This window comes from Solanum dulcamara, chromosome 4 (assembly GCF_947179165.1).
Source record: "Solanum dulcamara chromosome 4, daSolDulc1.2, whole genome shotgun sequence".
Taxonomy (NCBI): domain Eukaryota; kingdom Viridiplantae; phylum Streptophyta; class Magnoliopsida; order Solanales; family Solanaceae; genus Solanum; species Solanum dulcamara.
Window position 1 is genome coordinate 26,718,161 of NC_077240.1, and position 13,167 is coordinate 26,731,327.

General features: G+C 35.7%; 1 protein-coding gene across 1 annotated transcript; it reads right to left on the bottom strand.

The window, feature by feature from the left end:
• Nucleotides 1-1,785: 1,785 nt before the first annotated feature.
• Nucleotides 1,786-13,167, bottom strand: LOC129887153 (NEDD8-activating enzyme E1 catalytic subunit). Its single transcript, XM_055962124.1, has 9 exons — nt 12,976-13,167; nt 12,721-12,884; nt 11,415-11,617; nt 5,002-5,234; nt 4,856-4,918; nt 4,689-4,745; nt 4,367-4,488; nt 4,087-4,204; nt 1,786-2,302 (listed from the first exon to the last, which is right to left on the bottom strand). The coding sequence occupies exons 1-9, from the start codon at nt 13,072-13,074 to the stop codon at nt 2,015-2,017; spliced, it is 1,347 nt and encodes a 448-aa protein (XP_055818099.1). The 5' UTR covers nt 13,075-13,167; the 3' UTR covers nt 1,786-2,014.

Sequence of the window (13,167 nt, forward strand, 5' to 3'; positions counted from 1 at the left end):
TTGATTCATGTAGAGGAAACTTTAATTTTGTGGTCTTAAACATGCATGTTATGTGATAAAATTGAGATAAGAGTTGACAAACATGGAAAGAGACACTCTTTTTGAAATATACTAAAAGAGAAAGTTGGACAAACAAATTGAATCAAGAGGAAATATAAGAAAAGAACAACATATTCCCTGGAACAATGTGGAATACTCTTAAGAGGTCATTTGGTAGGGTATATAAAAATAGTGTTGAATATAGTGTTAGTAAGGCTGACATTAGTTATATTGAGATTATTTTTTATGCACTATTTGGTTTAGTGTATTATAAATAACATGCATTTCATAATTTCTAAAAAAAATATTTGTTTACAAAATTCCATCCACAAATACGGTGGAAAGGATGTGAAAAAAGTTTTAAAGGACAATTGTGTTTTTAACCATGCTAATGCATGCATTAAAAATCCTTGCATTGTTAATACAATAGTTTGTCATGTATTAATTATATATAACATAATATAAAATAGAATACATAACTAATACTTGCATTTAATTATAAATAGATTAAAAAATGTATCAAACAAAATATTAATAATATATAAAGCTAATGGATACAATATTTTTCGAAAGCGTCCGTCTGACCCCTAATAGTAATAGACAGATCTCACAGAGATGAGAGATGTAGAGAACCTTGAAAAGGCAAGAGTTTTTAGTCAGAAAAGGTAGAGAAAGAGAGAGCAGAAGGTATATTTGGCACTTGGCAGAATTCATCAGTTTTGGTTCAAATTCCTGTTTTGTTGTTGAAAGAAACCATTTAATCTATATTTAAAAAAGATTATTAATTTTAAAATGTAACAACTCAAAAAAGCTAGAATTTAGAATATATACATAAATTTCCTTGGTGGACTTGAAGTTTTGATGTTGCATTTAAATATGGATTACAACTGATGCTACTACGATAAAGTTGAAGGGTATGTATATCTACAAATGGATATTATATTATTATATGTCAGTCTTATTCTTATCTATATATGATTTTCAATATTAATTAAAGTAGGACACACTTAGGTACACAACTAAAAAGCTACTGAATTATTGAGTGTGTGACCTCCATACCTATAACTAAAGAGCTATAGGGACCCCAACCCTTTGTGGGACCAAAAACAAATGCATAGCTAGTTGGCTGTTAGAGGTTTTGGTGGTCACTGTCTCTTTTATCTGAAAACCATATTTTATCTTTGTGAGCATTCAATTAACATTTGCAAGAAAAAAAATATATAAAAATAGAATAGATCTCGAATCCCTTTTTTAGATCTATTTGTTGGATTCGAATGTTTGACCACTGCTAGATCACATATTTATCACCATACCCTTCCATATGCCCACAAATTTTGGATAAGTTAGTTGAGTGGTGGATAAAATACTACTTGGCAATATTTCTGCCAAGATTGAGAAAATGCCCATTCTCTGCATCTGAGACTTGTTATGTCATGAATGTTCAATTATGCCTTCCCATAATCATATCAAATAATTACACACTAATCAAAGTGAAACAGCTGATTGCGCATCAAAAAAGATAAAAAGTCATAGCGGTTCATTATCATTGTTGTGACAAGGATTTACCACATATAAAAGTTGTATTGCCAGCAGCTTTGAAGCACCAATCAAGTACTGCAGTGTTTTCACCCTTCAACTTACAACTTATTTACCTATACATGTTTGTGTCTAGAGAAATTCAAAGTAAGTAGTATCAGATTGAGCTGAACTTCAAAAGTATTTCACAGATTTTCATAGATTACGAGATGTATAACTCACTCATTTCATTTCACATGTTGGAAATAAATTCACCAATTTTCACGTCCACGTGACAAGTAAAGAAAGAGAGTTACAAAAATGGAGGCATTTCCTATCAACCTCGTCTGCTACTGCAGTTTACTCATGTTACACGAGAGAAAAATTAGAGGAGAAAAAGAAGCTATTCTCCTAAAAGTGCTTACCAGGAACAAATAAGACGCTGATAAGTGACTGAAAATTAAGCCCCACCAGCCATGTCCATATCTGTAACTCCAATCATTCCCTTGAAAACAACACGTAATTTCCTAGAACATGACTGCTTTTTATCTCCTTTCCCCGCTGCACCAGTAACATGAACGATGTCCCTTGAAGTTTTACCCATAAGCTCAAACAATGGTAAATCCAAATTAGATCGAGTCATTTCTTCTAATACTGGAGGTGCTTGCATGTATAGATTCTTCCCTCGATACGTCACACTTACTCTAGTTAATAGTAGCTTAGGGTGATCTTCAAGGAGATCAATGAACTGCACAACACCAGAAAGAGACAAAAGCTTACGCATTATTAGTTGTATCACCAACCAATTAGTTTATTACCCTTTTGTTGTGGTGGAATGTTTGACAAGCACAAACAAGAAGACCAAATCGACACGAAGCTAAGTGCATCAAATTACATGGTCTTCACGCTGATGACAAAAAGGCATTTAAATCCACAATATATGGCATCTTTTTTTAAAACTGGCAACATAGTCCACAATATATGGCATCTTCTCATGAGATTTTTATGGCAGATAACTCAATGTATCAGAGAGTAATTCCGAAAGTTCTTTTAACACGTCCCAACTTTCAAACAGAGAAAATGCGTGAATGATATGCAGCCCTACAGTCGCAGATTCTTCCAGACATTTAAAGGGCAAAGCAGTGGGAGTAGTGAACTCAAACAGAAACATAAATATTATTGCCCTCCACCCCACCCCATAAAAAAAAGAAAGAGAAGGAAATATAAGATGGCTTCTGCCCTCTTACGCCGATTCAGTTTATCAAAAGATCGTCCACTTGAGCTCTTTTCCAACCGAGAGTATGATAAGGTCCTAAGTAATTATTCCAACTTTGACTACAAGCAATCCATACCAGATAGTTACTATGAACATTGAAGATTTTAACTCGAACTTCCAACTTATCTGTTGTAAAAGAGATTCATCTTTTCAGGAAAGGGAGGGATACTTGGATTGTTGTTTAATGTAATTGCTGCAGATGCCAAGCTATCTCATAAATTCCATTCTGCTTTATTTCCTTTTACAATTATACTTTCTTTAAATGGGTTCTTTTACTAATATTATATTGGGTGGTTAAGATGAAAAACTGTTCATAGTCACGATTATAGTTTTTTTTTTGATGAAATAAGAAGGATATCATTAACAAAGCATCAAGTAGATGCACAGATTACAACAGAAAGAAAATATCAGCTCCCATAAAGGCAAAAAAGCTATCTAAACAGCTAACAACAAAGATCTATGGAGCTGATAAATTCCAGGAAAGAATCAACACTAAGTACAGGAGAGAGATTAACCCAACCAAAAAGAGTAATCAAACATCTAGCTTTAAGGGTAGAGATGGGAGTTGGGGTGCCATCAAAATTCATAGTTAAGATTAAGGTTACTCTGCCTTTGGGGTTGTACACATCGTCTTTCAGACATGATCAAACTTTTATGGACGAGTTTTTCCCTTTACATTTCAACAGGTTCTAGGGATCTTAGGATTGCTTGCTTGTTCCTAGTCCCTACTACTCAGCTTCATAAAGTCTTCTGGTTTAGACACTCAGCTCTACTGTAGTGACAGCACTAACACCACTAAAATGATCATTGTCAGGAATTTGGCCTAATATAGTTTTTTTCCATAACCGTTGGGCCAGCTTGTGAGCGCCTCGACTAATTCCACTAGGTAAATGCTACCTCCCACTAGCGCATGTATCAAGTAACTCTATCCACCAAAGTTGGAATAGATGGAAAAAAATACCTAGTGTTTGTCTACTGGAATTTAAACCTAAGACCTCATGATTCATAACCCATTTTCTTGACCACTAGGCCACACCATTTGGTGCAACAATACAGTCATATAAAGGATGCATTGAAACATGCAAGATAAGTTGACTAGGTCAATATCGGGATATTGCTCCCCAATTCTCAGCTGGTTTCTTTTCTGAATCTTGATGTGATATATAAAGTTTCTCATAGGTATTTTAGTGTTTTACTGAACAATCTTGTGAGTGATAAGTAACCGTAAGGAACTGAGAAATAAAAAGAACAAGAACCTTTTTAAGAGTAACTGAAGCTTCTAGCTCAATAAGAACACCAGGACCACAAACAAGACAATCTTTGTCCCTCACAAACTCGGTCACTTTGGTGTGCAGACCTTCAACTCCATTGTACCTTCAAAAGGGACGGAATTCCACATTAGTCATACGAAAAGATTAACCTTCAAGATGTTATCAAATTAAAGTGCAATACTGACAATAGGATCATTGGTCATGCACAACGGAAAAAGTTGCAACATTGTGGAGCTACATGAATTAGGAGTTAAAACAGACTTACGTTAAGTAATTTGTTAATGTTTTGCTACATCCAGAGACAACCTTCAAGGTCTCCAAAGCACAGGCAGCAGAAATTATAGCATTGGTGGACGCTATAGCAGGTATGATATTTTTAACCACACCCTGTAAACAACAATGAAAGATTACTCAAATATGCACTGAGAACACATGAAACTGCACAAAAGCACTATACCAGCATAATATGGCCGGAATAGAATAAGTTCTCACCTCAATGCATAATGAAATAAATAAATACTTCTAAGTTTGGCCATATTAATGGGGGATGTCTACAGAAGGCTGAAACTTTCATACCATGAGCTTACCTGGGTCAAGGAATAGGTAACTCCTGGAATTCCAAAGAGCTCTGCTCTTTTAACAGCCTACAGCACATGGATCAGAGAAGTCAAGGGTTAAAAAAGGGAACATGAGAAATGTTTGCTTAAGACTTTAAGTACTAGGAATGGAGAAAGCAAAGAACATAAATTGTAACCTCTGAATACACCCATTGCATGTGTTCAGGATCATCTGGATCAAATGTTTTGCCACTATGAGCCTGCATAAAATTTTTGGGGTAAAAAAACAGAGCACTTGGACTAGAAGCTTCAAAAACCAAGGGCAGCGAACTTCAATATTTACCTCATCCCATTTGATTAAATGTGCATACTCAATGCAGTGAGCAGCAGTTCTAGGAGTTTCAGCAAGAGTACACAAGGGAAACTTCACTTGTGGGGGAAAGAGCCATATTGTACACTCAAAGCAGGGGGTGACACCTGGCATTATAATCCTTGCATGACCCTTGAATCCTTCAGTCCCACCATCAACCATAGGTTTAATTGACTCTTCCTGTGGGTTGTCATCAGAATCGTACTCTGCACGAAATGTCAGATGGGTGAGCGAAATTAGTACACTTTCAAGAACGTCCTTGCACTAAGTATGAAAACTAGCCAGGATCATAAGACACATTTCATAGGGGCTGAAAGAGCTGCAATCCACCCTTAAGGTTCTGAAAATGCCTAACTAGTTTAATATCTTTCTTTGGAATTTACCCAATTAGATCTCTCCTTCCCTCTTCACATTGATATCTTCTTATGTCATGTATGTATAATTCATTTGTTGCTCCTAATATAATACAAAGGGGCAGCTCCAGGAAGGGCTGGTCCGAAATGGTCATGCCCTCCCCCTTTTGGAAAGATGATTCAATTCCTTAAATAACCTTCTTTTTTTTTGAAACTGGTAACTTGTATTTCTCAGCATTAAGGGCTATGCTGGCCACCTCCAAAAAGTAGTAACAGAGAAGGGAAAAGAAAAACAGATATACTTACAAAGAACCTATGAAATCCACTAATTGGATTTCCTCTTCTATATTTTGTTCTTTACACCAAAAACCTAAGGAAGCAATTACTTTCCATTTAATCTTCTGTATCGATCATTCTTTTCCTTCAAAAATCCTCTGATTCCTTTTCTTCCAAATATTCCACCAGATACAAGCAGGTACTGTCCTCCACCTCTTCTTTTGACTCTTGCTTCCCCCCTTCTGATCCAACAACTCAATAAGTCTGTTGTGTGCTCTGGCATACACTAGTTTAGGCTAGATAAATTGAAGAATAAAACGCATACTTGTGTTGTTACTTGGCAATGCAAAAATAAGTGTCTGTTGGTTTCTAGTGCCTCTTTGCATAGTGAGCATCTAGAGGCTATGTTGATGCCCCTTTTCTGTAATGCTTCATGAGTCAAACAGGATCTCCTAGCTACCAACCAGACAAACCACGTCACTTTAGTGGGAGCCACACTTTTCCAAACAGCACTCCATGGCCCTGTTATCCTTCCTCCAGTTACCGATAGACACCACTTATACAATCGGTTGACAGAGAATCTTCCATCTAGGCGTTGTCTTCATAATAGACTGTCTGTTTCCAAATTAGTACCGGGAAAGCCTTTTATCATATTCAGTAGTTCAATTACCTCTTCTATCTCCAAGTCATTTAACAACCTTCTAAATACCAAATTCCACCCTTGTTGAGACCAATAAATAACCTTTTTTTTAATTAGTAAGATTATATATTTTTTGAAAAAATGTCATGTGAAAATTTGAAATTTAAGGTATAAAATGTAAAATAATATATTTAAGATAAATTGCAAACAAATTACATATTTCAATAAGAAAACAAATAGATCACCAAAGATATTAAAAATATTGAGCAAGTTCGATGATATAGATAATAATATAGCAGTAAAAAAAATTATCATTAAAAAATATTCTATGGAGTGACGAGCAACAAGTAGGTGTTGTGAGGTATTTACAAGGAGTAGCAACATTACATATTGTGTAATGAGCTCAAAGAAACCTACCATTGCTTCTATATCATTTGCAATTGCCATGTCATACCAAAAAAACAGTAGGGAAAAACATGAGATAATTACACTCAGTGCAACCCATAAAGTAACTTCACATAATTTAGCCAAAGTTTTCAATGCTCACCTGAATTGGCCAATTTCATGACAATTCTAAAATGTAGGGCTTAGATCTGTTGAGTTGTGGAGCTCTTTAGCTTTTAGCAAATTGTGCAAATTTTTTTCCGTATGCAGTATTTTCTATAAATTAATGTTCTCCAATTGCACGGCCAACTAATAGAAAGATCTACAAAACTAACCTAAAATGAAAATGTGATATAACTTAACTATAAGTAAAAATTGGTGTTCAACCATATTATTGAAGCTCTAAGCTTCACCATTAGAAAATCGGATTTGTGCAGTTAAGCTCCATTTCAAGAGGGTATTATTGCAGAAGATTGGTTACGTATTGAGAAGCCTAAATCTGAAATTTTGGATGATTTGGTGAATAGTTTTTAGGTGTTTTTGGATGAATCTGGTGCTTGGATTCAAGGAAGACGACGAAGTCGGTTTTTTGTATAATAGTGTATAATGTTGAATAGTATTGTATATGGGTGTATAAACATCTCTTATAATTTAGTATAATGTTGGATATTGGGCGAATAATATTGTATATTAAGCTTTTAATCATTGTTGTAAAAAAAATAATCAAAGCTTTTTATATTGTTGTATACCGATTTATAATGTTGTATACCAAAATTTTTAAACACTGTTGTAACAAAATAATGAAATAGTGGAAGGATAATTAGAAGACATGTGGTTTTGTGCAAACTGTTATAACAGCAAAAACGTTTTCTTATCTGGAATGGCTATTATATTTTGGGCTAAAAATTTGCAATGCAAGTTTTGGGCTATATTTTTGCAATGTAAGTTAGTTAATTGTTTCAAATTACCCTGTAAAACATCTATACTTAATATTAACGACATATTTTAATTTGCTTTCACAAATTCTTGTGTCCCTTTCCTTCCAAATAGTCCACCAAACTGCTGAAGGGAGACTATTAGATGTTTTCATCTGTCTTGCCCAGCCCTATCAAGTAACAACATTGTGACAATTCTTTTTTCATTCTTCGCATTGTCCAATTAACCCCCCACAATGTTCAGGATAAAATCTCAGATCTGTCTAGTGAATGAAGTGATTAAAAAGTGATCAACATCCCATTATGCCTCTCACACAGTGCACATCTACTGCAAATGCCCACCCCTCCTGTGAAGGTTATCTTGAGTTATCCACGTTTCCTAAGTTATAGATAGTCTTTTATAATGTTATGATTTTTTTAATTAAGGTAATTTCTTGGTTGAGGTTTATTTTTAAATAATTGTGATGTTAGAGCCAACTTGCACGCACATCAACTGATTCCACGATATACCTCCCACCAACAATAGGCATCGGGTAACTCTATCCACCATTGCTAGGACAAATGGCAAGAAATAATTTAGTGTTTTCTAATTCTGCTGGAATTTGAACCTAAGACCTCATAACTCTCAACCCACATCATTGACCACTAGAGCACACCCACAGACTGACAGAGTACCTGAAGTGCAAGTTCTGTGACGTGACACATGAGGCGGTGGTCGAAGTAAAGATGATGCACTAGATATGCCTAAGAGAGAAAGTTTCAAGTATCTTGGGTCCAGAATTCAAGGAGATGGGGAGATTGACGATGTTGTCGCACACTATATTGGAGTGGGGGGGGGGACGGGGGTGAAATGGAGGTTTGACTCTGGGTATAGTGCAATAAGAATGTGTCGCCAAGGCTTAAAGGTAAGTTCTATAAAGCAGTGGCTAAATCAACACTATTTTATGGGGAAAAGTGTCAGCCAGTCAAAAATGCTCATATCTTAAAGATGAAGGTACCTGAGACGAGGATGCTCAGATGGATGTGTGAGCATACTAAGAGAGATATAATAAGAACGAAGTTACACCGTATAGTATGGGAATGACTTCCGTAGAGAACAAGATGAGAGAAACAAGATTGAGATGGTCCATACATGTGAAGAGGAGATGTAAGGATGCACTAGTGAGGAGGTGTGATAGGTTGGTTGTAGCAAAAGTTTGGAGAGATAGAGGTACGCTGAACAAGAACTAGGAGGAGTGAGTGGACATGACATGGCACAGCTTCAGCTAACTGAGAACATAACTTAGATAGGAAGGTAAAAAGGTCGAGAATTAACGTAGAAGTTAGTAGGTAGTTGAGTGTTGTCCCACTTCTAGTAGTATAATTAAGGTATCAAGTAGTTTCCTTTTCTCCGATGTTTATTAATATTTGTTGCTACATTTGTATTGTACATTTGCTCTTTTGTTGTCTCTTTCCTTTCTTACTTTCCTGCAGCAATTACATTTATTTTGAGTCGAGGGTCTATCAAAATAGTTTGTCTAACCTACAAAGGTAGAGGTAAGGTTTTTGTACATTCTACCCTCCATAAAGTTATATTTCAAACAATCAAATAAACTGATAGCATTTAGAAGACCAAGCACATCCATAGTCCTATAAGATTGTCGATTATAATGGAATTTGTGAATCAATTTTGTACCACAAGATTAAAATGTGTAGAGAATAGGAGCAATTTGACAAAGAAATTGGTTCTGCCAACTGTTAGTGGTCATCAACTTATAACCATTAGGTCAAAGGTTCCAACACAGATGTCAACAATTTCCTGTTAATCTTTGGGTGCTAGATGTTTGGGGGTTGGAGGTCTCTTAGGTTGGTCTGTGACAATGTGGCCCTGAGGCTAGAGACCAGTCCTAGACAGTTATGGGCCGGTTTTATGCAAATGGGAAGGACCGACCAAACCTCTATCAGAGATCGAGACCCATAAAGTTCCACATTTTAGTTCCACCTGATTTAATTGAAATATCAGAAAATCACTTTGCTCCTCTTTATGATCAGATTACTCTTCTCGTATTCTATGGAAATTCAGTTTTTGATTGGTCATATTTTAGAACAACACCTAAACAAGATTGATAGTGATGTGGATAAGTTAATATACTGGTTCTTATCTAATTCTAAGGCTCCTTCTAGCTTATTTAATTAAATTAGGCCATCAGTAATGAGATTGACATTTGTTAGTGAGTTACTTATCAAAAAAATCTATTAGTCAGTTGTCGGTGACCTAATGCATACCCACATAAAACAACTAGAAGAAATTCACAAAATCCTGGCATGTTTCTAAAGATAAAATCCGAACATAACAGCCCCATAGTTTATCCACATTAAGGATTTCTGGACTAAAATATCATCTCGCTTTCATTCAAAGGTTTGGATAAAAATCCCCCTTCCCTGAGGATTATTTAATAAAATGTGGTATATCACGATAGTAGTCTGACTATACAAGTAGAAATAGATGTCCCGTTTGCTCTTTAGTCAACATTTTCCTCTTCCAAGGTGACTTCCCAGGTTTGGTCCGTAATCATCACCTTGGGCCAGAGCACATTGCTGATCTGTTGAGGAGCTGGATCAGAAAGGGAGGGAGCAAAAGCCAAAAGAGATGGTGGAAAACTGTCCCAGCTTGCATATGGTGGACTATATGGAAGGAGAGGAATGGGAGAATTTTCAAAGGAAGATCAAAGGAAAATGTATCTCTACATTATGTTTTTGGTTTAAAGAGCAATGTATAGTAGATGAAATACATATAGTGAATTTCCTAGGCTTTCTATAATTAGCTATTTATGTAATCACACTTTTGGAGTAGCCAGCATACCCTTAATGCTGATGACTACATGTTACCAGTTTCAAGAAAAGAACATTTTCCTCTTCCAAAGTCAAACAACAATAGAATAAATCAGGAAAAACAGTGAGAGAACACCAAACCATGCATATTTTTCTCTCATGAATATACAGTTGGTTTGTCAATTTGAAACTGTGTAGTATGTTACTCATTTCAACAGATGCACACAATCTTCAAATTTGAACACTCTTAAAAATAGGCACATATACTAGTTGATTATATACAAATATGAGCAAAATAACATGGAAGAAGCATCTTTGTGCAAATCCATGCATGACAAACCTCAAATTCTTTGTTTTCACATCTTGATGCTTAGACAAATATCCAAGAAAAACTACTCTTATCTTCATACTAGAATCTAATATTTGTTACTTCACACTTATCTCCTTTCCTATTTCCATTTTGGCCTTAATATAAGTTATAGAAATTGGTCACAATAAGCATGTGTCATAAATGGCAAAGGGAAACAGAACTGGTTTTAATCTTAATCAAAAATAAAAAAACAGAATTGGATTTACAATTGTCTAATTGTTGATCTGGGGTCAATCTATGTTTAGACTAGAGACATCTAGCTAGAAACATAAAGATCTGATGTTCCACAGTAAAAAGAGCAGCTATCCAATTTATTAATCAAAGAAAGAAAAAAGGACTGTCTCTGACATTTTATGAAGAAGTATCACTCACAACCTTTCCATTCACCCACACACTATTTTGAATCAGCAATAAAATGAAGGGAGAGAGGGGATGAGAGGTTGGACCAAAATAATCTAGCAATCTGCAACTATTCAATTAGAAGCTTTTGTTCTCCTAAGCAATTATAAGAGAAAAGGTACAACAGGGAGGCATTTAAGTGAAGTACTCAGAAAACAAAATTTGATCAAGCCAATGCAGAACGGGCAACTTGTTTGAAAGCATAAGAAAAGACAAACCTAGAAAGCTGCAAGCAACAGAATTTATATAGCTTCGAGCCTCAATAGAATCAAGACCAAGAACAATAATATGGAAATCATTGTAGAAGCTTATAGGTTTGTCCTCAATCCGACAGAAATGTGGCTTGATATCTACACCACTGATTCTCTCCATCACTCTTTTTGCAGCAACTTCTGCCTTTGGTTTCCCCACATCTCCAAGTCTACGTAGGAAGAACTATGAAATTTTAGTAGACATATTATTGCTAAAATTTATACACAAAATTGTAACTGCAAGCAAAAAACTAAGGGAAATACATATATACCTAAATCCAAAGCGATAGCTGACTCAAGAATTTTGTTTTTGTCAATAACTATGATCATACATAAGAAACTACCAAAAGAGAATAAGGATAATCTTCCTTTTATGAACAGGAATAAGGGCAATCCTCCTCGAACAGAGTGGCGGAACCAGTAGACACACAAACTAGTCGAAGGGGGTTCAACATCTACTATATATACGTAAAAAATTATTTTAACCATGTATAAATAGTATAATTTTCTGCCGAAAGGAGTTCGAATGAATCCCCTAACCACAAGGTGGATCCGCCACTGCTCGAACATCATGGCTCACACAAATAAAAATGTGACTTGTACCCCCCACACCACTCACTTCTTCTTGGGTTTTGTAACCCTAAACTACTTTTCGAAGAAGTGAATAAAAATTATAATTTCAACAATACACGCAAAAAGAATCTAACCATATGTTCGAATCGCATAATTTCAAACATGATGCTAATCAAGAAATATTCTGCACATGAATAAATGTTATCTAGTGAGGTTAGTAACTTCATTACAATACTAAATAATGTGTTCGTTAAAGTAAATTACGGATTTCTAAAACTAGATTTTTTTCTGATTCTCATGCATAGCCTTAAAAGGTAGGGGTAAGGTTTATACACACTTCTCAACTTGTGGATTACAGTGGGCATGTTGTTGTTGGTGTTGGTGTCTCATACAGAGCCCTACACTGATAAACGAATTTTGCACTGGGCTAAAAACTACTCCAGGAAAGCATCTGACCTAATGCAAAGCACAAAACAAACTAAACCATAATGCCAACTAGATTGTATCGCGTATTGGTTATTTTGCTTTCATTATGCACTAAGTATAATTCTTAGCTGGGTTTGCATAGATAAAGGAAATTTGCTCTGGAGACAAACCATGAGATCAAAACTCAGTCTTTTATGAATTAGGACTTCAATATAATACACACATTACGAACTCAACAATAAATTCGAAATGCATAATGTCATAAACAACGCACCTGAACAGGAATTGGCGATTAAGATTGGTAACTTCAATTCGGTCCATATCAATAACCTCAAGGTTACGAAAACCAGAGAAAGCCAAATCCTTAAGCAATTCGCAACCTAATCCACCAGCACCTATCACCAACACTCTTACGCACTCCTTTATATCATCTCTCAACTGTAAAACAAGAGATCAGACTTATAATCATAAGGTAATGCAACATAATCGTTCGAGAAAAAAGGAGTAGGGTTTTGGATTGGGGGTTTACCTGAGCACCGGCCTCGAAGGTCGGGCCGACGAGATTTCCGGGCCGGAGAAGGAGTTTATCGAGGTCCCTTGATCTGCTTTGTGATGTTGAATTCGCCATTGATGAGTTCGACCTACTAGCTTCGACCTTACGCAGGAGTTTCCGCTTCGCACTTCCCCTTATTGCAAGTAGGATTAAGCACTTGTGGGGGAA